At 31.8% G+C, this 25,969-nt stretch overlaps 1 protein-coding gene and 1 long non-coding RNA gene across 2 annotated transcripts; one reads left to right on the forward strand and one right to left on the reverse strand.

Moving 5' to 3' along the window:
- The first annotated feature begins 309 nt into the window (after positions 1-309).
- Positions 310-1,897, forward strand: LOC127085338 (probable polyamine transporter At1g31830). Its single transcript, XM_051025861.1, has one exon. The coding sequence runs from the start codon at positions 359-361 to the stop codon at positions 1,748-1,750; it is 1,392 nt and encodes a 463-aa protein (XP_050881818.1). The 5' UTR covers positions 310-358; the 3' UTR covers positions 1,751-1,897.
- A 17,581-nt stretch (positions 1,898-19,478) lies between these two features.
- Positions 19,479-21,480, reverse strand: LOC127085339 (uncharacterized). The gene is made up of 3 exons (XR_007789097.1): positions 21,234-21,480; positions 20,471-20,599; positions 19,479-19,859 (listed from the first exon to the last, which is right to left on the reverse strand). It is a non-coding gene; the product is annotated as an uncharacterized LOC127085339 (long non-coding RNA).
- Positions 21,481-25,969: the final 4,489 nt, after the last annotated feature.

The following is a 25,969-nucleotide window of genomic DNA, read 5'->3' on the forward strand; positions in this document are numbered from 1 at the left end:
TTTAATTATTTATTATTTTAATGGTTAGAATTTCATTTTTTAAAATTAAATAAATAAAATATTACATATTTGAATTCGCGTCTCTCTGCAATTAAATATCTTATAATTTTGTTAAAAAATATTCATTTTTTCAGTTTTTGCTTCATGCGACTAAAAATACAAATTTCTACAAACTTATGCAATTTATCATAAATTATAAGTTATGGACGATGAGTTTGACTATTCAAAACTGAGGCATGGAGTGGGGTCAGTCCTAAACTAAATTATTATTTTAAAAAAGAAGTTAAAAATGAAGAAACAGAGCTTATAAAAGTCAAGCTTATGATCCATTAAGGTATCTATCTATCATCTTCCTACAATGGCAGTGACTGAATTACCTACCACCACCACAAGAACAAACCAAATCAAAAAAATTTCAATCCTACCTCTAATCTTCATCATCTTCTACGAAGTTTCAGGAGGACCCTTTGGTTCAGAGGATGCAGTACAAGCAGCTGGTCCTCTATTAACTCTCCTCGGTTTCATTATTTTCCCAATCATTTGGAGTATCCCTGAAGCTCTCATCACTGCTGAAATGGGTACAATGTTTCCTGAAAACAGTGGCTATGTTGTTTGGGTTTCATCAGCTTTAGGACCTTATTGGGGCTTCCAGCAAGGTTGGATGAAATGGCTTAGTGGTGTCATAGATAATGCTTTGTACCCTGTTTTGTTTCTTGATTATCTCAAATCAGCTATTCCTGCTGTTGCCAGTGGTTTACCTAGAGTTTTGGCTACATGGGGTCTTACTATAATTCTAACTTTGTTGAATTATAGAGGTTTAACTATTGTTGGTTTTGTTGCGGTTTTTTTGGGGATATTCTCGTTGATCCCTTTTATTGTTATGGGGTTTATTTCAATTCCTAAGCTGGAACCTTCAAGATGGGTTGAAGTGGATATGCATGATTTGGATTGGAATTTGTATTTGAATACTCTTTTTTGGAGTCTTAACTATTGGGATTCTATTAGTACTCTTGTTGGGGAAGTTGAAAATCCAAAGAAAACGCTTCCTAAAGGTTTGTTTTATGCTTTGATTTTGGTTGTTCTGGGGTATGTGTTTCCTCTTTTAATTGGCACCGGCGCGGTTCCCGTGGATCGTGCGGTTTGGAGTGACGGATATTTCTCTGATATTGCTAAGATTATCGGAGGAGTTTGGCTGAGATGGTGGCTCCAAGCGGCGGCAGCTGTGTCAAATATGGGAATGTTTGTTGCTGAAATGAGTAGCGACTCATTTCAGCTATTAGGTATGGCGGAGAGGGGGATGTTGCCTGCCTTTTTTATTAAAAGGTCGCGCTATGGCACGCCGATTGTAGGAATACTTTTTTCTGCGTCCGGTGTGATTTTATTGTCGTGGCTTAGTTTTGAAGAAATTGTGGCTGCTGAGAATTTCTTGTATTGTTTTGGGATGATTCTTGAGTTTATTGCTTTCATTTTGTTGAAGATTAAGAAACCAAATGCTGTAAGGCCTTTTAAGGTGCCAGGAGGAAAAGTTGGAGCAATTGTTATGTGTATTCCTCCAACAATATTGATTGGTTTTGTGTTGGCTTTTTCTACCGTTAAAGTGATGGTTATAAGTCTCATTGCTATGGTGATTGGTCTTGTGATGCAACCTTGTCTCAAATTTGTGGAGAGAAAGAAATGGATCAAGTTTTCTGTTAGTCCTGAGTTACCTGATTTAGACAATGGGGAGACCACTCAAACTTTGGTGCAATAAAATTTAATGTATTTTTTTTAGTATACATCAGGTATCATCTACTCACAGCTACCTGAATTAAAGAACCACAATTGACATTTATAGCATAACTCTTCTATAAATTTTAATATGAATTCTTATCTATCCACCTCAAAAAGTTGGATTGAATTACCCATAGAATAAATTGTATTACAAATCTTCAAAATTTAAAATATAAAATAAATAATTAAATATAATAAAATGATATGACGTTAATTGATTGGTTGAAGAAACAATAACTAATTTTGAGGTGGACAGAGAAGTTATTCTCAAATTTTAATGTTTTCTTTTATACTTTGTGTTTTATTATAAGTTTTTCTTTTTGTCTTTTATACTATCATAATATAAGTCGTTTTATAATATCAATGAATCATTAATGTTATTTTTTCTATTATATCTTTTAATATTTATTATTCTCTCTTTTAATTATGTTAATTTGTCTTTCTAATACCATTAATAAAAGATAATTTTATAAAACCCTTCCTAATTTATCATTTTCATCCCACAATTATTACATTTTTTATAATAAATTATATATTATTTATAAAATCTAGGCGAGTAATGATTTATATGATTTGCTTTTTTAGGTATAATAAGTGTGAAGGGTTTGTTTGTAGGGTGGTTTATTGTGTGACATTATTTGTATTTGTCATGGTCTTTAGAATTAAGGTCTTATTATTATAATAAGTAATTTATATTTTTATAAATTTGTTGATAAAATTTGTTAGAGGATATTTTAATATTTTATTAAATTTTATTTATATTTAAATAAGTGAGTGGTGTGAATATTAATACTATTATTTCTTCTGTAATATATGTTTATCTTTTTATATAATTGTTTTGAGTTGTAAAACTTTATTATTACTCTCTATTTTCTTTATAATTCATTGTTCATCTTTATCATCTTATACATCAACATTTATCAAATCACCGATATTTGCATTTTTGCATTATCTTTTTTAAATAAATGTGTAAATTCGAATTAACATTTTTTTTAGAAAAATATTTATTTGTATTTAACCTGAAGAATTAAGGAATTAATGCTTACCACTTTTGTATACATATTAATGGTTTAAATACAATTCAGATATTAAAATATATTTATATTAAATCTAAAATATCTTCTCTCAGATTTATGAACAGTACTATTTTAGGAAAAAAATGTTTTAAAAGAAATGTTGTTTTCACTTTTCAAAGTAGACTTTTTTTATTTATCATATTACTAATATATTAGTTTCAAAGCATTATTTTATTCTATATTTATAAATTGATAGAACTAGGAGACTAATTTAATAAAAATTTGACTTAATTACTATTTTTGTGGATTAACGGAATTACTTCCCTTATTTTAAATCCAGGCATCTTTTGGTTTTCATCTCATTTTTATTTGCATTGACAATCAATATTTTCTAATATACATATTTTATTAATAATTGTTTACAAACATATATATATATATATATATATATATATATATATATATATATATATATATATATATATATATATATATATATATATATATATATATATATATATATATATATATATATATATATATATATATATATATATATATATATATATATATATATATATATATATATATATATATATATATAAATACAAAGCTAAAATAAATAGTATTTTAAATAAAACATTAATAGTATTTTAAAGATTATAAATAAAATGTAAATAGTATTTTAAATAAAACATTAAAGTTAAAATAAATACAAAGTTAATTACTAAAAATTTAAATTACATGATTTAAAACTACCTTAAAGTAATGCTTTACGCGTTTCTAGTGACTTGAAATCGTCAATAATTGACTCCGAACTAATGCTTGCACTAATCTCCCTTTCAATATATACTGTCATGCTATCTCCAAGAAACCCATCATCCATCTTGTTTCTCAACTTAGTCTTAATAATTTTCATTGCTGAAAAAGACCTCTCAGTTGTGGTCGTAGAAACGGGAAGAGTCATGATAAGACGAATTAGTCTATCAATCAAGAAGTAATTTTCAGTCTGTCCAGATGCAACCAAACATGAACATAGTTCTTGAATAGTTGATAAATTATTCAAGTTTGATGCTTGACGAGCAACAAATAGAAAATGTTGGAGTTGAAATTGCAAATTATTCTTCTCTTGATCACTAAAATCCATAGGATAATATTTTTCAACTAAAGAACAAATAGTATCAATGCTAAAAGCTTTATATCCATCCTTAGGAGATAAAGAACAAGAAAGAGTTAACAAATTCATTGTCTGTTCACTGAATTTTCTATTCAACTCTTATAACTGTTTGTCAATGGTAGTGAAAAAGATTTCAACTTTAAAGTAATGTTGAATTGTGACTTGATTCTCTTCAAGATGGGAGCGTCCAAATCTTGTTGTTGAATGAACATCATTAAGATCAGAAATCTCAATACCATGCTTTTCACAAAAAGATATCACTTTAGTAAACAATATATCCCAACCATTTTCTCTCAAACCTTGAATAAGATGTTTTGTTGAACGAACAAAGTTCATAGCATTAACTACATCTTGATTTTTTTTGTAAGGCTTGACAAAGCATATCTGTTATTCCCATGATTTCTTTCATCAAGTGCAAAATAAATATAAAATCAAATGCCTTCAAGTAATTATAACAACTATCTGCATCCCCACATGTAGCATAACTCCCTCTATCTTTTGCAATTTTTTAAAAAACTAAACAAGTTGCTTCATACATGTTTATCAAGCTAGAAATTGAATCGTAATGTGATCCCCAACGAGTATCTCTAGCTCGTTTCAATGTACCAACTTGATTTGCACCTTTACCAGTTACAATCTTATCAATCTCTAACAAATAAGCAATTTCTTCTAATTGGGTAGCTTGTAACTCATCATGACGCTTTGTAGAAGAACAAACAACATTCACAACAAAGATCAGCTTCTCAAAAAATTTATGAACATGTTTGACTTCTCTTGATGATGTAACTAATGCAAGTTGCAATCGATGAGCAAAACAATGAACATAGTATGCATAAGGACAATCCTTCATAAAGAGGACTTGTAAACCATTCCATTCTCCTCTCATATTGCTAGCACCATCATACCCTTGGCCACGAATGTTAGAAACATCAAGGTTATGTCGAGAAAGTATATCACATATTGCTTCCTTAAGAGTTAAAGATGTGGTGTCTTTAACATGTGTCACATCAAAAAATCTCTCTTGTATTAAACCAACTTTATCAACAAATCTTAATACAAGAACCATTTGTTCCTTTTTTGACTCATCACGAGCTTCATCAACAACAATACAAAATTTGGAATCACCAATTTCCTCACGAATACTCTTTTTCACCCTACTAGAAAGAATTTGCAAGAGCTCTTTTTGAATTTGATGTGAAGTATACTTGCAATTTTATGGAGCATTTTCCAACACAACTTTTGCAACTTCATCATTGTAGGATGCTAAAAGTTTCAATAACTCAAGAAAGTTACCTTGATTTCTTGATTTGCTACTTTCGTCGTGACCCCTAAAAGTACAAGCTTGTAGTGTTAACCAACGAACAATGTCAATTGAAGTCTTGAGTCGTAATCGGTTATTCATTCTTTGACTTGAACTTTGCACTTGAATAACATTTCTAATATGACCATCTTGATTCAACAAGTCTTGACAAGCTTTCATTGCATTGTTGTGTGGTGAGCAAGGATCCTTCCCTATGTGTTTAAGAAAGGAACAATGTTTTCCATTCCTAATTTTCTTCCAATTTCTAAAACCGATAGAAATAAAGACAAGTGATCCGGGACGTCCACTTAGTTTTTTGCTAAAAAGGTAACATGGTAAGCAATATGCGACATCTTTAGATGGTGAATATTCTAACCATGATGGAAATATGCTAAACCGAGTATGTTGAAACCTTCTCGGATGATCCTCGTTACCGGACAAAGGATAGTTATCTAAATGAATTTGATATAGACCCCATTTTAGATAAGCTCTTCGTATTGCATTCACTTGATTTTGTGGATATTGCCAAATCAGAGGACGCTTTCCAGGATCGCGTTCCAAAGAATTTTCAAAACCATGATGCTCTTCAATTGTTGGATTCTCAAGAACTGTTTCAGATTCGGATGTCGGGATTATAATTTCTTCATCTCTCTCTTCTCTTTCAGTTTCACATGCTTTCCTTTTGAAAAAAGAATCAATTTTCCTATTATTCATCTTTACTCTTCCTATAATATCATATCAGATCCAAAAATCAATTTAGAGAACATAAAAATTAAAAGAGAAAAAAATTACTAAACTTAATTAATCAACTTTAATCCATTTTTAAATACCGGTAACTTCACTATTAGAAATTAGCAGCAACAATGATTAAATAAACCTTATTACAGTGTATAACTATATTTGTAAATTACAGTGTTATGAATTGACTTAATAAACCTCATATAGATTATTTTAACACATCAAGAAAGAAGAACCCTAAATATCTCAAAAACACAAATAAAGCAATCACTTTAATTTGTTACTTTTTATAAAAGAAGAATGAATAAAGTTTTTTACCTGTTAGATGCCGATCACTGTAATCTGTTCCGGTTCCGGTGTCGGTAGCAAACCCATATGAGAAAGAAAGGAAAGGTATGAGCTTTTTACCTTATCTGTATTTTAACCTAACTTTGAATGAAAAAGAAAAAATAAAAATTAATTTTAATTTAAAATAAGGATGTTTTAGTAATTTAATATATATGAATTAAAAAAAATAAAAAGTTGAAGGGTGGCCGTGGCCTTCCCACGTCCCCCCTCAGTTTCGCCATTATATATATATATATATATATATATATATATATATATATATATATATATATATATATATATATATATATATATATATATATATATATATATATATATATATATATATATATATATATATATATATATATATATATATATATATATATATATATATATATATATATATATATATATATATATATATATATATATATATGAAAGTACCCATTTAAGTACCCATGGTAGGTTGATAACCCACAGCGGAAGGCATTCGGCCCAATAAGGCGGATACTTCGGATCCGGCTTGGAAAAAACGGAAGATATTGTCGATAAATAGAAAGACGTCCTGCTCATTAACATCTCGGAAATATTCTGCCATAGTTAGGGCAGTTAAACCAACTCTCATACGAGCTCCGGGGGGTTCATTCATTTGACCGTAGACTAGAGCTACAGTTTGAATTTTAAGTATACAAGTGTATGTGTGAGAGAAAATCAAAATTGTTTGAATTTAAAATAGAGTGATTAATTTTGTCCATTTAAAATAAATAAAAATACCAAAATGTAATTTAGTTTTAAAGTTTCTTATCTTGTTTGACAACTTTCTTATATTTCTTAATTTGTATGCAAAAATTTGAAAGACAATCATTTTAAAAGAGAAATATAGATTCTCTTATCCGACAAAAATAAAATGTGAATTTTACTTTTGTTGAGTGTCTATTTTTCTTTTGTCAATTGAATTAGGATATAGGATAAATATGTTAAAAGAAATTAAAATTAATATGAGAAAATTACACTAGAGATTATTTATGTTTTTTTAATAAGTTAGTCATTTAAGTTTTTTTAATAATTTGGTCTTTTAAATATCAAATGTATGGGCCGTTATCATTTTTTAACATAGTGAATTTACTAATTATAGATGCAATTATTTTGAGTGATATAAAATGATGAAATGCAACCAAAAATACAACAATTACATATTTTTAATATTCAAAATATGAAAAAAATGATGTAGAAATCATCATAAAAGACCATAATGTTAAAAAAAACTTAAAGGACCAACCAGTTAGAAAAAAAATGACTTAAAGGATCTTTGATATAATTTTGTCAATTAGTATTTATGCATTGAAAATTATAAAATATATTTACAGAACATATATTCAACTAAATTATACGAAATCAATAATTATTAAAATATTTTTAAAATAAATTTAAAAAGTGATATCACAAAATGGATTGGCATTACTTTAATTGAGACCTAGGAGACGATAACTCAGTTAACCCAATAAATATCCTATAAGGACCATTGGACAATCAGGCAGGCGTGGTGATCCTACTTGGCAGATCATGGATCACCTGATCCAACCCATCACACCTATGGATATGTCGCCCGACCCAATTTCATAACTCTTAGAGGACAACTGAATTATTATGTGGTAGATCATGTGTCCCTATAAGGGTCAGTGTGTGCCACTCTCCTAAGGAAGAAACTGATTCTTCCTACTAACGAGCAAAGTTGGCCTTCCTATTCTATAAATGGAGAGAACCATGTCGCATCTCGAAAAATATGATTCCTCATGATGGTCGCGGAAAAATAGTTCAAACAGAGTCGCCACTAAACTTTATTTATTCCTATCAAGAAATAGAAAAATATCGGTAAAACCTTTAAAAATAGAATAATGGTCATCGCAACCATATTCAGGTCCAGGAGTCGATTAGGCAAGGGAAAGATATTAGCACCCCTCACATCCGTTGTACTCAACGGGAACCTTTTAGCCTAATTTGGGATTTGAATGTTATCTAACATTTTTTTCTTCGAGTGAATAAATGATTGAAAAGAGAAATGAAAGAAAACCTCGGAATGAGAAAAGAGAGGTCTTTTATTAGTATGCTCGCCAAGATCTCGCAATCTGGTGCCTACCTATCTTTATAGTGCAATTTGGAAATTAGAACATTCGTAGTTCTAGGAACTACGGTTTGTTGGTGTTTTTTAATGAACAACTATTTAGATGGCATTCTAAAGGCTAAACATTGATTTGTCTACTCTCGGCGGAGGCTTAAGCACTAACTTGTTATGCGCGTTAGAAGGGATTGAACAATGTTCTTTTTTAAAAGAGTTTTGATAAGTTGGATAAATATGTTGGAAGTTTCATTTGAATGACGATTACTCGGATAGTCGAGTAAGGAAACTCATATCCAAATAGTCGAGGAGAGGAATCAAATGCTCTAGACCATATCCTTTTTCATCCTTAATTATAAAAGAGTTTGATAATAGTTAAGGTATTTTAAATGGATGACAAATACTCGGATGAACGAGTAAGCCAACTCGTATCCAAATATTCAGAAAAGAAAATAGAAGGCTTTAGACCATTTTTTTCATCTGAATTATCATGAAAATAAGTCTGTGTACGGTTGATATATTTTAGATAAACGACAAATGTTCGAATGACTGAGTAAGGTAACTCATATCCAAGCATTTGAGGAGATGAATTGAATGCTCTAGACCATCTCCCTTTTTGTTTAGATTATTACCAAAAATGATTTGATTTAATTGGTTTAAAAGTTTTTTAAGAGAAATTACAATTGTTTGACTAACTGAGTAAGTGAACTCGTACTCAAACAATCGAGGAGAGGAGTTTAAGGCTCAAAACCATCTCCCTTTTTCATCTTTAGTGAAATGGTGTTTATTCATGATTATGTATTTTAATTTGATTTGGATAAGATACTCGATGTTGAATCGAAGTTTTGAATTTGCGTTTGCGGATGAATTAAGAGTATACTTGTCTAATAGAGGTGTGAGATAATGAAATATATAAAGCTAAAATCGATTGAACAAATGCAAGCATGTAAGTGTACGTGTATCACAAGTCTCATTGCAAGGAAGCCCAAAAGTAAACTATGTGAGGTTGATAGCGATGCTAAGAGCAATCGGCTTACAAGAGTATTTGAAAATGGGCTCGACATTGAATCGAGAATCAAAATTTCTTTGAAATTAGTTTGATATGGTTTTGAATCGATGATGAAATAGTTTTGAAATGATGTGATGTAGAAGTGATTATAAAATTGATTTGTAATTCGAAAATGATTGTCGAGATGATAGTGAAATAAATCGATTAATTTCTAATTCACAAAGTTAATTAATTGAAATACGAGTAAATCACTTATTTAATATAATCAAAAGTAATTATCAAAATTGTTTGATTTAAATCAAATATTCAAGATAATTAAAATTAATTATTAAAATTAACTTATTTAAATAAATCTCGATTAATTAATTAATTTAATTACAAGTGATTGAAGTAAGTAAATCACAATGTGCTCATAAACTAGTTTGTACGAAATGACATATGATTAATGTCACACGCAAGATTATAACATGGTGAAAATATTTTGTTAACATATTAAAATTTTGACTGTATATCGACATAAAATTGTCGAATACATGGATTAAAAATCCAATTTAGAACACAAATGAAGTAAAATAGCACTAAACCAAATGCTAAATGGCCCAATTAACCCACATATTCTAACCCTAATAAATATTTGATTAAAAAATAATAATAATTAAACAAAACATGGGGAACTGATCCCTATTATTTTTATTCACAATAAATCTAAAATAATTGAGTTTTCAAACTCCAATTTTTTCAACTTTTGAAAACGTGGAAGGTTTAACCGTATCTCTCTCTCTTTACACCGGCCTCTTTTATCTTCTTTGTAATATGATACCACTGCCATAAGACAAAAGCCAACAACAAAGAACTTGTTACACGAAAACACCAACATCAACAATATTCTTCCTACTCATATTACCAAACTTTGAACCAAATGGCCCACCATATGAATCACTATTCCCATCAAAATCATCCTTATCAGAACCATTGAAAAATGATGGAATATTTTCACTAAATTAATTATTAGCAATAGAAAACTTATGAGGCCTAGTTAAACTAACAATTTCCTGAGGTATTCTACTATTAAGTGATTGTTAGATAACATCAACTTATTCAAATATGAATAATTCACAAGAGTATTTGTAATTGAACCTGAAACATCATTACCAAATAAAACCAATGTTACCAAATATGGAATCCAACTACGGATCGGTAAGCTTCATACCCTTTAGCTCCAAACCCAAAATTAGATTATCTTTACGTTCCAACAAGTGACACCAGTAAAATAATTGATTAAACCTAAAGTGTTTTGTGTTACGCCTCATGAAGGATAATGTTGCTGCTCGACTCCGAGGCGGCTCCATTGATGCCGTATGGAGAGTTGAAGATGATGCAATGTTATATGTTGCAGTAGGAGAAAAAAGGAGAGTGAGGTTCCGAAGGTGTAGTCGTTGTTACACGGTGAAGTGGACGGAATAATGGTGATGACGTGAGCGGAGTCGTGAGTTGGCTTGCCGGAAAAAGCACGACGGCATGGTTGTTGTAGGATTGTTGTTGAGTTGCAGTGCAACTGGCTGGTTTGTGAAACATTGCATCGCGTTTTCTAGAACACATGGTGGGCGGCGTGGATAAGATGAATCAGAGATGTTTGAAAAAGATGAAATGATTTTGAGTGATAAAAGGTTACCACGGTGGTGAGGTTGCAGATCGGAAGTTCGGAAGTGAAGAAATGGTGGTGGTCGTTGGAGTTTGTTGGTGGGTGAGGCGCGGTGAAGGGTGGTTGAAGGTTGTGTTGGCGGTGGTGGATTAATGAAGATGATTTATCGGATCTATAAATCGAAAAAAAACAGAAAAGGGTAGATTGGGGTTTGAAGGCGAGAGTGGATTGATGGGGGTAAAGGGCGGAATCTGGTGGTTCAACTATTAGTGGTCGCCGGAGTTTGTTGGTGGGTGAGTGGCGTCGAAGACGTTGAGGAAGAAGAAGTATTGAAGATGGAGTTTTTGCTTCAAATGCCCTACTATTCAAAATTATTTTTCTATATGTCCAATTCTGAAAATTATTTCCCAATCTACCCCCTTTTCCAGTTAGGACTCGTCACTTGAAGTGACGAGGGGATGAAGATATTTTTTTCGCTGTGTGAGCTCGTCATTTGAAGTGACGAGGAGATGAAGCATTTTGTTTTTTTTATTTTAAGAAGAAAATAAATATATAAATTACATTCAATATTAAATATAAGTTATGCAGATTATTTGAAATGATTTTGATTTAAATTCCTTAATTGCTAATCATGTAGTATATATTTAATATCATTATTTCAAATGATTCATGTATTAAAAATATTGGAGTTATAGTATTAAATGAATAGTCAATGAATTATTAAAATTTGAAGGATATTTTCTCAACTCATAAAGATACTAAAAAAACAAAAAAATTTAAATTAACTATATAATTTAGAAATAACTTTTTTTATAATAAATTAAAAAAATAATGTTTATGACTTTAGATTGATTCTAAATAAACAAATAAAAATTAATAGATATTTTTAAATTTGAAATATTTAAGTATATAGATAACAGAAAATTTACATAAAATAAAATAAAATACTTTATTAAATACTCCATTATATCAATAAAATGTATTTCTTCCATTGTAATTCTTAAAAAAACCAATTATTTCTATTATTAATATTCTAAAAATTATTCATTTTTATTATTAACATTTCAAAAATAATAATATCACAATTTTTTTATTATCATGAAAAACTATAATTATTTACTATTTATTTTAAATATTTTTTTATAAAAAAATTATATTTGTTTTTTCGCTGTGTGAGCTCGTCACTTGAAGTGACGAGGAGATGAAGCATTTTGTTTTTTTTATTTTAAGAAGAAAATAAATAAATAAATTACATTCAATGTTAAATATAAGTTATGCAGATTATTTGAAATGATTTTGGTTTAAATTCCTTAATTGCTAATCATGTAGTATATATTTAATATCATTATTTCAAATGATTCATGTATTAAAAATATTGTAGTTATAGTATTAAATGAATAGTCAATGAATTATTAAAATTTGAAGGATATTTTCTCAACTCATAAAGATACTAAAAAAACAAAAAAATTCAAATTAACTATATAATTTAGAAATAACTTTTTTTATAATAAATTAAAAAAATAATGTTTATGACTTTAGATTGATTCTAAATAAACAAATAAAAATTAATAGATATTTTTAAATTTGAAATATTTAAGTATATAGATAACAGAAAATTTACATAAAATAAAATAAAATATTTTATTAAATACTCCATTATATCAATAAAATGTATTTCTTCCATTGTAATTCTTAAAAAAACCAATTATTTCTATTATTAATATTCTAAAAATTATTCATTTTTATTATTAATATTTCAAAAATAATAATATCACAATTTTTTTATTATCATGAAAAACTATAGTTTTTTCGCTGTGTGAGCTCGTCACTTGAAGTGACGAGGAGATGAAGCATTTTATTTTTTTTATTTTAAGAAGAAAATAAATAAATAAATTACATTCAATGTTAAATATAAGTTATGCAGATTATTTGAAATGATTTTGGTTTAAATTCTTTAATTGCTAATCATGTAGTATATATTTAATATCATTATTTCAAATGATTCATGTATTAAAGATATTGGAGTTATAGTATTAAATGAATAGTCAATAAATTATTAAAATTTGAAGGATATTTTCTCAACTCATAAAGATACTAAAAAAAACAAAAAAATTCAAATTAACTATATAATTTAGAAATAACTTTTTTTATAATAAATTAAAAAAATAATGTTTATGACTTTAGATTGATTCTAAATAAACAAATAAAAATTAATAGATATTTTTAAATTTGAAATATTTAAGTATATAGATAACAGAAAATTTACATAAAATAAAATAAAATGAAAAACTATAATTATTTACTATTTATTTTAAATATTTTTTTATAAAAAAATTATTATTATTTTTAATTAAATCAATTATATTAATTAAATATAGAATTAATAATTAAAAACCAATTATATTAATTATTATTAGTATTTAATAAACTATTTAAAATATTAAAAAATAAAAAAAACAAAATGCTTCATCTCCTCGTCACTTCAAGTGACGAGCTCACACAGCGAAAAAAATATCTTCATCCCCTTGTCACTTCAAGTGACGAACCCTAACTGGGAAAGGGGTAGATTGGGAAATAATTTTCAGAATGAAACATATAGGAAAATAATTTTCAATAGTAGGGCATGGCAGAAAAAAACCCATTGAAGATGGGGTGGGATCAGTGACCAAAAATGAGTGAAGAAGAATGGAATTTTATGTTTTCTTTCATTTTTTGAGAGGATTAGTGTTGTTTTGTGTGTGGCGAAAAAAGACCAGATCCCAAAAAAAATGTGTCCTCACCTTTTATAACAACTCTTATTAAAATTGAAATTGAAAACTTGGCCAATGGTAAAAGACCGTGTGGCATCACCTGAATGGCCTCTCCATGTTATTTTCAAATCAAAACCACAATAATCAGAAAGAGAAAACGTGTATGAGTTTGGATTTTAGTGAACCGTTCTCCTTCCATGCGAGGGTGTGTGGCCTTTTGTGAGTGGAAGAGAGATCCCTTATACTGCCAACCTTTTTTTATCAAAATTTTGAGGGAGAGAGAGAAACCGTTGGGAGAATAGGGTGTGGATAAGGATGCTATCTGTTAATGATTCTCATCCTTACACGTTCTTTCTTTTCTATATTTAAATAAAAAAAATCAATTTTAAACCTCTAAGTATTCTAGTACAAAAGTGAGTTAAAAATCAAATAAGTATAATAAAATTCATATACTTCAAAATAAACAAAAATGCCATCAAATTAAAAGTATGGTAAATTCTATTTAATTATTTCAATCGATACAAAGGGATAAAAATAAAACGAATAAAAATGAATAAAACTTTGGCGTGAATATGTTCAAAAAAATAAACGAATGTATTAAAATGATCAGCACGAAATAAACCTTTCGGAAACATACAAGTTTTGATCAGATTTTGAAATAAATTTTGACCGGTTAAGCAGGAAGATGCTGATCAAATGTGATTGAAAAAGTAGTCGAAAAATATAATGAGCACATCAGATTAAACTTCGCGAACCGTAGATTAACAATATTGATGTCTGGAAGCTCGATTTCAAAATATTTTACTCGTTGATTTTACATTTATTTGAGAAATGATTCAATTGGTTTGTCTGTATGTCCGAAAATTTATTATGGCCAATATTTTTGGCGTTATTCACGTTGAAATGTAGGTTATGCTATACAGATGATGCAAACTGAAAATAAATTCGAATGTATGAAAGTTTTAAAATGGCCCGGAAAAAATTAGGGTATGACAGTTGCCCCTATTTAATTACCTTGAACCAAAAGGTATGAATGACAACGGTCTTCGTATATTCATTGTGGAAGATGATTAAATATGAAAAGCCCTCGAATTTTATCCTTTGAGATGCAAGGATGAAATGCTAAAAGCAAATGCAGTGAGAAATATAGTGAAGTATATAGTTACCAGAAAGTAAATGAAATATTCAAGACTCTCTGAGAATCGTCATAACAGTATCTTGGATAATATAATCGAGACCTTCCAAAGATATAATGAAATCTCAATCGTTTCTAAGATTTTTTGAAAATTAGTAGAACAATGTCTTGAACAAAACACACGAGATTCCCTGAGGATCAACGAAGTAATACCTTATATGATATAATTGAGATATTCCAACAAGGGAATGATACCTCAATCGTATCTAAGATTCTCCGAGGATATTTAGAGCAGTATCTCAAACAAAGTTAATGAGATTATTCAACTTAATGAAGTAGTATTCCACACAAATGAGATTCTTCGAATAAATGAAACAATGTCTCAAACAGATAAATGAGATTCTTTGAATCAACAAAACAACATCTTATATGATCTAATTGAAATATTCCAAACAAGGGGAATGATACCTCAATCGTATCTAAGACTCTTCGAGGATACTTAGAGCAGTATCTCAAGCAACAAATGAGATTCTTCATATAAATAAAGCAGTATCTCAAACAGATAAATGAGATTATCGGAATCAACAAAGCAACATCTTATATGATATAATCATGATATTCCAACAAGGGAATCATACCTCAATCGTATCTAAGACTCTTCGAGGATACTTAGAGTAGTATCTTAAGAAATAAGTGAGATTCTTCAGATAAATGAAGCAGTATCTCAAACAGATAAATGAGATTCTCTGAATCAATGAAGCATAATTTTTTATGATATAATCAAGATATTCTAACGAGGGAATGATACCTTGTCGCTACCGGGGTTTCATGATAACGAAACCGGGACTGAACTAAAGGATGCCTCTACTCAAACGGGGAGAGAAGAGGTAAAACAGAAGAGTCACCACTGAATTTTATTTGTGGACCTCTATCGGAGAGGCGAGGGGAAATAGTCGATAAAACCCTCAGAAAAGATACGCGCACAGGAAGCGCTAGAAAGAGATAAGGAATCAGTATCATAACTGAGATTTGGATTCGAAAGTCAATTACGCAAGGGGAAGGTATTAAAACCCCTTACGCCCATGGGAACCATTTGGGTTGTTTACGTATACGGGGATTTATCTTGTTATTGTTTTATTTTCAAAAGAATGTGTGTGAAAGAGAGGGGTTTTGGTTTTTTATTATAATGCTCACCAAGGATTGTGACCCTTGTGCCTGCGTATCACTCATCGGGGATGAGGAATCAGAGCTCATTAGTTCGGAGTAGAAAATGTTTGTGTTGGATTGATTTTACCTTTGAGAAAAGGGGTTTCGGGATGGGTGCCCCAAGGCACAAAAATTAGGTTTGATGAGTTGTGTTGATTTTACCTTGAACAAGGGTTTACGAAAATAATGTTTGTGATTAGATTGTGCTAAAGTCTATGGCCGGAGGTGAATGTTATAGACAACAAGTCAAGCGTCTTGCGTCCCAAAATAATCAGAGTGAGGATAGGAATGCTTCATTCTCACTCATTCTCTACCACTTAAGACTCGTGGCGCACAATAATAATCGTAGTTATTAAGTGTTTTGAAATTGATTAAGAAAAATCCGTTTGACGTTGGATCATGGGTTTGTTTGCTTGATTATGAAGTTTGGCTTATGCAACATGAATGCAAAGCAACCAACAAGAAAGTAAAGGGTCTCATTGTAAGGTAGCCGAAGAGAAAGCTTTGTGTGTGCATAAGTGACCTAAGCTAAATAAAGGATAATGGTCTTACAAACATGTCCCCCTAAGGTGGTGCCATGATGCCATTCTTACAACAGGTATGTAAATACAGATGAAACCCAAAGTTTGAAATAAAGTATCACAAAAGAGTAATGGAAAAGGCCTCCAAGCAAAGGTCCCAGGATGAGATCCTCTAAGTCCAAGTGGATTAAGTGAAGTGGATTGTTTTTGGTCTTATAATTTTATCATGTTTTTGTTGTTTTTAGGTGTATGATGACAATAAGGTAAAGGCAAGATAATAAACATGCGTGATGAAGTTTATACAATGATAGTAATGATGAGTACTTAAATGTAAATGACATAAAAGTAAATGACAATGAACATAACAATGCTAATAATAACAAAAGGTTAATAATAATCAAAGTTAGAGAAGTTAGGTTGAGTTAGGATTATGAACAACGAAGCAACACTTAAGGATTATTTATCCTTTGGTCAATAGATTCAAAATATGGCACATCAAGGGATAACTTATCATTGATACAAAGTATGAAAGGTGACCAATGGATCAACTTACCATAGATTTGTAACAAAGAAAGTTATTCAGCCTCAAGTCCATTTATCAATAGATTGACAAAAGAAAAACTATACAACCCAAAGCTGAAAGTTATGATTGATTGATTTATTAAGTTAACAAGTTATAAGATTAAGGCAAAATATTTACAAGTTAATAAAGGGTTAGTATATGATATAAATTAATGAGTATAATGTTAGTGGGTTAGTATAAACCAAAAGAAAACATAATGCATCAGATGAAATCAAGAGTTAATAAGTGCACAAGTAAGACTTCATCCACAAGTCAAATGACCAAGTTATTTGAAGTAGTGACAACCTATCCATGCTTCAAAGTACCGCGAATGAAAACTTGATCATCCAATGGTAGGTTTGAAGTATAGAAGGTTTTAGTCAACCCTTACCAAACAAGTCATGATCTAAGTAGATTTCATTAGTCCATAAGTTCAAAACTTCACAAGTCTACCTAAAATAACTCAAATGACTTGAAATAAAAATAAAAGCAAATATTAGAGACAAAAATAACACTAGTCTATGTTCAAAATATTTTTAGAATAGTAAAATAAATGAGTGTAAAAAAATAAATCAAAATGGAAAGAAAATGAGAAAATAAATGGTTAAAAATAATAGAAGTGAAAATATAAATGAGAATTTGCACACGCTAGGCCCTGACCTTGGGGTCATGGAGGTATCAACCCCCTCTCCCATTGGGACACAAGCTTGGCGGTGATAAGAAACACACTGAAACAATAAAATAACAAAACAATGTTTAAAAAGGATTCGCGCGCTAACCAATCAGTCACAGGCTTTGATTCAAATTCAAAAAATGCGCGAAATGATCGTCTTCAACCTTCAACCACTCAAAATCAAACAAGTTTTCAATCAGATTCAAGCATCGATATAACTTGTATGATCAACAACAAAACATCATCCCCACTCATGAGCCATTGATTGGCTCTGAGTGGGGAGTATTTCACCACAATTATGATGAACACAGTTGACCTAGTTCAAAAATTAAATTCTAAATACTGAGTAATCAAAGCTTGGAACTTAGGGGAAATGATCAGAAGATCATTTCGAGGGAGATGATAACTTGTTTGGATGGTGGGGGTGAAGAGAACTATCGCATACGACCGTTCTCAACGAGAAAATTTTCGAATACTTCAATATTTAATCCACTCATATCTTGAATATCCGAAAAGCTCTCGCAATTCGACCATCCAGGTCTAAGATGATTAAATGGGGGGAGTTGTCGTACCCCAAATTTTGCCATCTCCTTTTCACTATTCATCTGACCTATGACTTGAGATTCATCTGCACATATTCATGTTTCATTCATATACATCCATTCATGTTAATCCAAGCATGAATAGATTCAAAGTTGCGTATTGGTTCAGACTAAGGTTTGCCTGAGTATTGGAGTCTTGCTCATATTTTGGATTGTAAACCCTAATTTTAGGAGGCCACCTGGTTTGAGATTTCTTCTAAACCCATGATGCCTATCCTCGTGCACATGACCTCTTGCTTGACTTGAAACCCCAATTCATTAGGGGGAGGTATTGGACCATCGCATCATGTATTATCTATCACCAAATACCCCATGCAATCATGGGATCATTCAGTTAATCCATATGTCTACATGGTTAAGATTTCATTTGATTCAGGTTTTGGATCAAGCATTCACATATGAGTGCTACTTAACATGTCATAAGCCTTTGACTTAGGTCTCATATGTTTTCAAATGCATAGGCCCATGTTCCTTGATTCTCAGTTCACGATGGTACTAAAGCATTGATCTGGTGGTCCATTGGTTTGTGTCTCATAAGGATATTTGGCCTTGATTCTTGATTCAACCATGCCTCTTATTTCATTTTGTTCAATGAGATGCAGATGATCAAGGATGGTTGATGTTCGGTTTTAGGAGTTGCTGGTCGTCAATACAAATTATCTCACGACATGACATGGTTATTAATGCCAAATGATGTTTTTCAGTTCAAGTCATGAGACAGTTTGATTTATAAAGTTCGGTCATTCATTTTGGACCATTAAATTTCATCTTTAATTCATCATTGACTTTGATCGGTGAATTCCCCTTTTTTTACCTAGGTTGACTTTGGTCAACTGTTGACCTTTTGGTCAACCAATTGACCAAAGTCAACAAATCATAAATTTTTCCTTCTAGGCCTAAATCATGAGATCCTTTGCATACACATCAATACTTCATACATGATACAATAATTGCACTTGAATTATGTTTGGATCCACCATGTTAAAATTAATCATATTATGATGTATTACATTTGATTGACCCAAATGAGGGTTTAATTACAAGCATCACGTTATGTATTACACTAATTGAAATGATGGAGAAATCCTCGTTCATCTTGGTGATCCCTTGCTGCATCCTTGTCCAACTCGAGCAAGGCCTTAAACATGCTACAAAGCTTCGATCGTGTGGCAGCCACATCCGAGATTGTTGTCATGACAGCCTAACAAGCATGTTGCCCAACATGAGGCTTTTGCTGCTAACTTCCTGCAAGTTTGTGACTTGGTGTTAGCCCAATCTAAACCGATTCGCCAAGCCATAACATACATCCATCCTGTGACATCAACAGTTAGCAAGATAAGTTAGTCAATTGGCAAACTAGCTTTCCTGCAATATTTCACAATAGATAACAAGAGTTTAGCAAAGCCCTAACTGCATTCTTTTCAACCGTCATAAGCACATATTCATATCAAGCATAAAACAGTGATCATGTGCATTAATATTTTAACATAACAACTCACAGTAGCCATTCGAAACTCATTTTCCAAACTCAATTACCGTTAATATTCCGTTTTAATTAATCAAACAAATCAAAACACCAACAAAATTCACATTTTAGAATTCATGAAAACATTCCTACAACATTCAACAATTCATAACACACCATAACAATTTCTGAAACTGACTTTGAATTTTTCCAGCGGTAACTGAAACAGAAGTCCATAACTTCCATTTAGCAAACCTAAGCCATTTCAATCTAATTCAATTACTAACAAACAGAATTAACAGGATGGAAATCAACGACATTTTTCATTTCAATAGCATATCCAATTATCTCCCTAATAGATTCCTAATATTTCCCTAATTACTAACTCAACAAAACTTCCAATTAACTCAAACAAAATGATCCATGACATGAACTAATTCAACAAGTTTGAAACTTACCCTTAAGGTGCATCCTGCATAATTACCCTGGAGCAAGTCCCTGCAGTGGCAGAATCATCAAATTTACCGACATCGCCATCCCATTCAGACCTCAGTACTTATTTCCAATTTATCCTCAGACCACCATGACTAACACAGCCGGGCATAAAAAATCAATAAATAAAAGATAATATCAGTTTCAATCCAAAAGATTTCTAAACTTCATTTTTCATTTGGATTGGAAACTATCACTAACAGCAAACTAGCATTTATTGACTTAACAAAAAGCTAACAGAACTTAACTCCCAAAGTTTTAACTTTACTAATTTTCTCTAACCTATAACTAACAGAACATGATGACTAAAAACTAACATAACAGAAGCTTAGTTCTAACTGAATCCAATACCGATGATAACAACTAACCGTATCCTTATAATAACTAACCATTAACACATTAATATAACAAATCCACATAGTAACAGTTAATTAAACTTGAAAAAAGATTAACAGAATGTGAATTTCTAACTGATTTATGAATTTGAGAAGAATGTCATTTGGATTTCACAATTGCAACTAACTTAACCATAACTTCAACCAACTGTGAAAGGCCTAACAGAATCACCTAACTCAAACAGAAATTAAACCTAATTTCAAGTTCACTTTCATTGAGAAATTCATTTCACTTTCATTCCTAACTAACTATCAATTTGATTCTAATTTCACTTGAGTTTGAGTTTCATTTGTAACCGAATCGTAACAGAAAAAGAGAATCATATATATTTACCTCTTGATTCTATCTTCATTTTGGGGGTTCTTCTTCATTCTTTATTCTTCATTCTTCACTCTTCACTCATCTTCATCTTCTTGGCTCACCTTCATCATCTTACTGCTTCATCTTCATCTTCTATTTCACCTCACATCCCAAATTCATCTTCTGCGGCGCAAATCAATTGCACAATAACCAGTGGCGGAACTGAGGGGGACGTGGGAAGGTCACGGCCACCCCTCAATTTTTTTTTAATTCATATATATTAAATTACTAAAACATTCTTATTTTAAATTAAAATTAATTTTTATTTTTTCTTTTTCATTCAAAGTTAGGTTAAAATATAGATAAAGTAAAAAGTTCATACCTTTCCTTTCTTTCTCATATGAGTTTGCTATCGGCACCAGAATCAGAACAGATTAAAGTCATCGACATCTAACAGATAAAAAACTTTATTCATTCTTCTTTTATAAAAAGTAACGAATTAAAATGATTGCTTGATTTATGTTTTTGAGATTTTTAGGGTTCTTCTTTCTTAATGTGTTAAAATAATCTATATGAGATTTATTAAGCCAATTCATAACACTGTAATTTACAAATATAGTCATACACTGTAATAAGGTTTATTTAATCATTGTTGCTGCTAATTTCTAATAGTAAAGTTACGGGTATTTGAAAACGAATTAAAGTTGATTAATTAAGTTTATTAATTTTTTTCTGTTTTAATTTTTATGTTCTCTAAATTGATTTTTGGATCTGATATGATATTATAGGAAGAGTAAAGATGAATAATAGGAAAATTGATTCTTTTTTGAAAAGGAAAGCATGTGAAATTGAAAGAGAAGAGAGAAATTAAGAAATTATAATCCCGACATCCGAATCTGAAATAGTTTTTGAGAATCCAACAATTGAAAAGCATCATGGTTTTGAAAATTCTTTGGAACGCGATCCTGGAAAGCGTCCTCCGATTTGGCAATATCCACTAAATCAAGTGGATGCAATACGAAGAGCTTATCTAAAATGGGGTCCATATCAAATTCATTTAGAAAACTATCCTTTGTCCGGTAACGAGGATCATCCGAGAAGATTTCAACATACTCGGTTTAACATATTTCCATCATGGTTAGAATATTCACCATCTGAAGATGCCGCATATTGGTTACCATGTTACCTTTTTAGCAAAAAACTAAGTGGACGTCCCGGATCACTTGTCTTTATTTCTATGAATTTTAGAAATTGGAAGAAAGTTAGGAATGGAAAACATTGTTCCTTTCTTAAACACATAGGGAAGGATCCTTGCTCACCACACAACAATGCAATGAAAGCTTGTCAAGACTTGTTGAATCAAGATGGTCATATCAGAAATGTTATTCAAGTGCAAAGTTCAAGTCAAAGAATGAATAATCGGTTACGACTCAAGACTTCAATTGACACTGTTCGTTGGTTAACACTACAAGCTTATGATGAGTCAAAAAAGGAACAAATGGCTCTTGTATTAAGATTTGTTGATAAAGTTGGTTTAATACAAGAGAGATTTTTTGATGTGGCACATGTTAAAGCCACCACATCTTTAACTCTTAAGGAAGCAATATGTGATATACTTTCTCGACATAACCTTGATGTTTCTAATATTCGTGGCCAAGGGTATGATGGTGCTAGCAATATGAGAGGAGAATGAAATGGTTTACAAGCCCTCTTTATGAAGGATTGTCCTTATGCATACTGTAACACCCCGATAATAATAAAATAATTATTTAAATTGAGTTAATAATTTACTTATTAATTTAATTAAATAATTGGAAATTTTATTATTATTATTTTGGATTATTATTATTATTGGAAAATATATATATGTTGGAAATAAGGAAAAGAGCCCATTTGGAGTAAAAAGGTTTTACGTGAAAAACAGAGAAGCGATCGTGAAAGAGGAAAAGGGCAAAGAGGCAGAGCAAGAGGAAGAAGGTTGGAGAAGAGAAGAGCTTGGAGCTTGAGATTCGCCGGATTAACTCAGGTAAGGGGGGTTTATCGTCGATTAATGGGTATTATGGGATAATATGTGATGGGTAGTGATAAGCCGTTAATTTGACCCTAATTGGGATTGTTGATACTGAAGAATTATATTGGATAAATTGTATTTAGACTGTAATTGGATCTGTGTTTGGGTTAGTTGTGAAATTCCGAACGTATAGCTTCTTACGGGATCGGAATCGGAGGTCCGGAAGTCCTCCAACGGCGGAAAATGCGGAGAATTCTGCATTCTGCCTTGTGTTAGCGCAGGAACTGCTGTTTTGTCTGCGTTAACCGGTTAACCCAGGGTGTTAACCGGTTAACACTGTTTTGAATTGTGAAAATGTACTGTTTTGCCTGCGTTAACCGGTTAACCCAGGGCGTTAACCGGTTAACACTGTTGCGTTTTGCCAGAAAATGTGTTTTTGCCTGCGTTAACCGGTTAACCCAGGGCGTTAACCGGTTAACACTGTTAAGTTTTGGGACAGGAAGCGTGTTGTGCTGCGTTAACCGGTTAACCCAGGACGTTAGCCGGTTAACACTGTTGCAGAGTGGAAAAATTGGCTTTTTAATGTTGTGTACATAATTGAGAGTTGGCCTATGTTGGCGTATGATGTAATAGGGATTATTTCCCGCTGTTTTGAGCAGTATAGGTATTAGTAGAGTGTGCTAATACTGTGTTTAATTGATTGACATGATAATGATGTGTTGATACATGTGTTGATGATGTATGATGATATGCATAATGCTATGAATGTATATATTATGCATGTATTTGTGAATGGACTGTTGTATGGCTTAGAGTGTGAGCATATGTCCATTGTGAATTGTTGTTGATGTTGCATTGCTAGATGATTAGCGTGCATAGCATAGCCTTCGGGGCTGTAGCTAATTCCCATGGTGAGGAATTAGTGAGTGAACCATTGTGGGTTTGTTGTTGATGTTTGCATGCTAGATGATTAGTGTGCATAGTCTAGCCTTCGGGGCTGTAGCTAATTCCCATGGTGAGGAATTAGTGAGTGAGTCACTAGGTCTCAAATGAGTGGGGCTAGTGAGCTTAGTAGCCGTATCTGGAGGGATCGGTGAGCTTGAACTATATGTTCAAGAATAGTCGGTACCGCATGTGTGGAGTCTCATTGCATAATGTATGTATGGCGTATAATATGAATGGATGTATTCCAATATTATACGTGTGTTTGTGTTGTTATGGAGTATGATTTGAGATTATACTTGTGCTTTATATTGGTGTTGAGTATGATGTTGAGCTGATGTGCTGTTACTGATTGTATGTTGCGATTAGGGTGATTAATGTGTTAAATTACTTAACATGACATTATATTCTATAATGCTTATTATATTGATTGAGGAACTCACCCTTACAACTATTTTTCAGGTAACGAGAGATGAGTTGAGTAGAAGCGAATGCTTGGAGTCTAGTGTAGTCTCCTTAGTGGGTCGTGCTCTGATAGATGTAACATCGGGATGGGATATTTACCTTGTTGAATAATTTACATGTGAATGTTACATGTTTTACATGATTGAGGAGATCTCTATCCGTTGCGTTTTATGCAAATGTTTATGTTTTGAATTAATAAAAGAGCATGACCGTTATATGGTTGAATGGTGTGAATATTATGTGTGACACCCTTGAATGGCATAATTACTCTGAATTGTTATATGTTTATTATTTTTAATTAAATATTTGGGGTATTTTAGAAGGGTGTTACATTAGTGGTATCAGAGCCTGGTCGGTCGAGTCGAGTCGTAATTATTCTGTTTCCCCTGTACGGGATAGGTGTTGTGTAACCCTATCAGTACTTATTGTTTTAGTTTGTTTGGGTTTCAGAATAGAGATGGCTGGAAGAGGTAGAGATGATGCTGCGATTGCTGAGGCTCTGGGTATGCTAGCTGGAGTACTTGGAGGGAATCCGAATGTTGTGGGAATGGGAGCTGCTCGTCAACTGAGTGAGTTCCAGAAGAACAATCCTCCAATGTTCAAGGGAGCATACGATCCAGATGGTGCTCAGAAGTGGTTGAAGGAGATCGAGAGGATCTTCCGAGTGACTGAGTGTGCCGATAACCAGAAGGTCAGGTTCGGTACGCATATGCTGTCAGAAGAAGCTGATGATTGGTGGGTTGCTACCCGCACTGAGTTGGAATCTGCTGGGAATGCTGAGATCACTTGGGCTGTGTTCAGGGAGAGATTTCTGAGGAAGTATTTTCCAGAGGATGTCAGAGGAAAGAAAGAGATAGAGTTCTTGGAATTGAAGCAGGGCAATCAGTCTGTTACCGAGTATGCTGCTAAGTTCACAGAGCTGTCAAAGTATTATACTCCCTATAATGAGGCTGCTGGAGAATTTTCGAAATGTGTGAAGTTTGAGAACGGGTTGCGTCCTGAGATCAAACAGGCTATTGGATACCAGCGGATCAGAGTGTTTTCTGACTTGGTTGACTGTTGCAGGATTTTTGAACAGGATTCCAAAGCCAGAGCAGAGAGCTATCAGCAAAGGGTTGATAGGAAAGGCAAGAATCAGAATGACCGTGGAAAACCGTATGCAGCTGGCAAAGGTTTCCAGAAGCAGAGTGGGATGAAGAGGCCTAGTGGGGGAGACTCTAGTGCCCCTGTTAAGTGTTATAGATGTGGTCGGGCTGGACATCGTGTCCATGAGTGTACCAGTGCTGAGATGAAGTGTTTCAAGTGTGGAAAATGTGGTCATTTGGCTGCAGAGTGTCGGTTGAAGACTGTA

Source organism: Lathyrus oleraceus, chromosome 5 (genome assembly GCF_024323335.1).
Source record: "Lathyrus oleraceus cultivar Zhongwan6 chromosome 5, CAAS_Psat_ZW6_1.0, whole genome shotgun sequence".
NCBI lineage: Eukaryota > Viridiplantae > Streptophyta > Magnoliopsida > Fabales > Fabaceae > Lathyrus > Lathyrus oleraceus.

Excerpts from the sequence above, each read along its gene's own strand:
- LOC127085338 (XM_051025861.1), top strand. The coding sequence starts at position 359 with ATGGCAGTGACTGAATTACCTACCACCACCACAAGAACAAACCAAATC.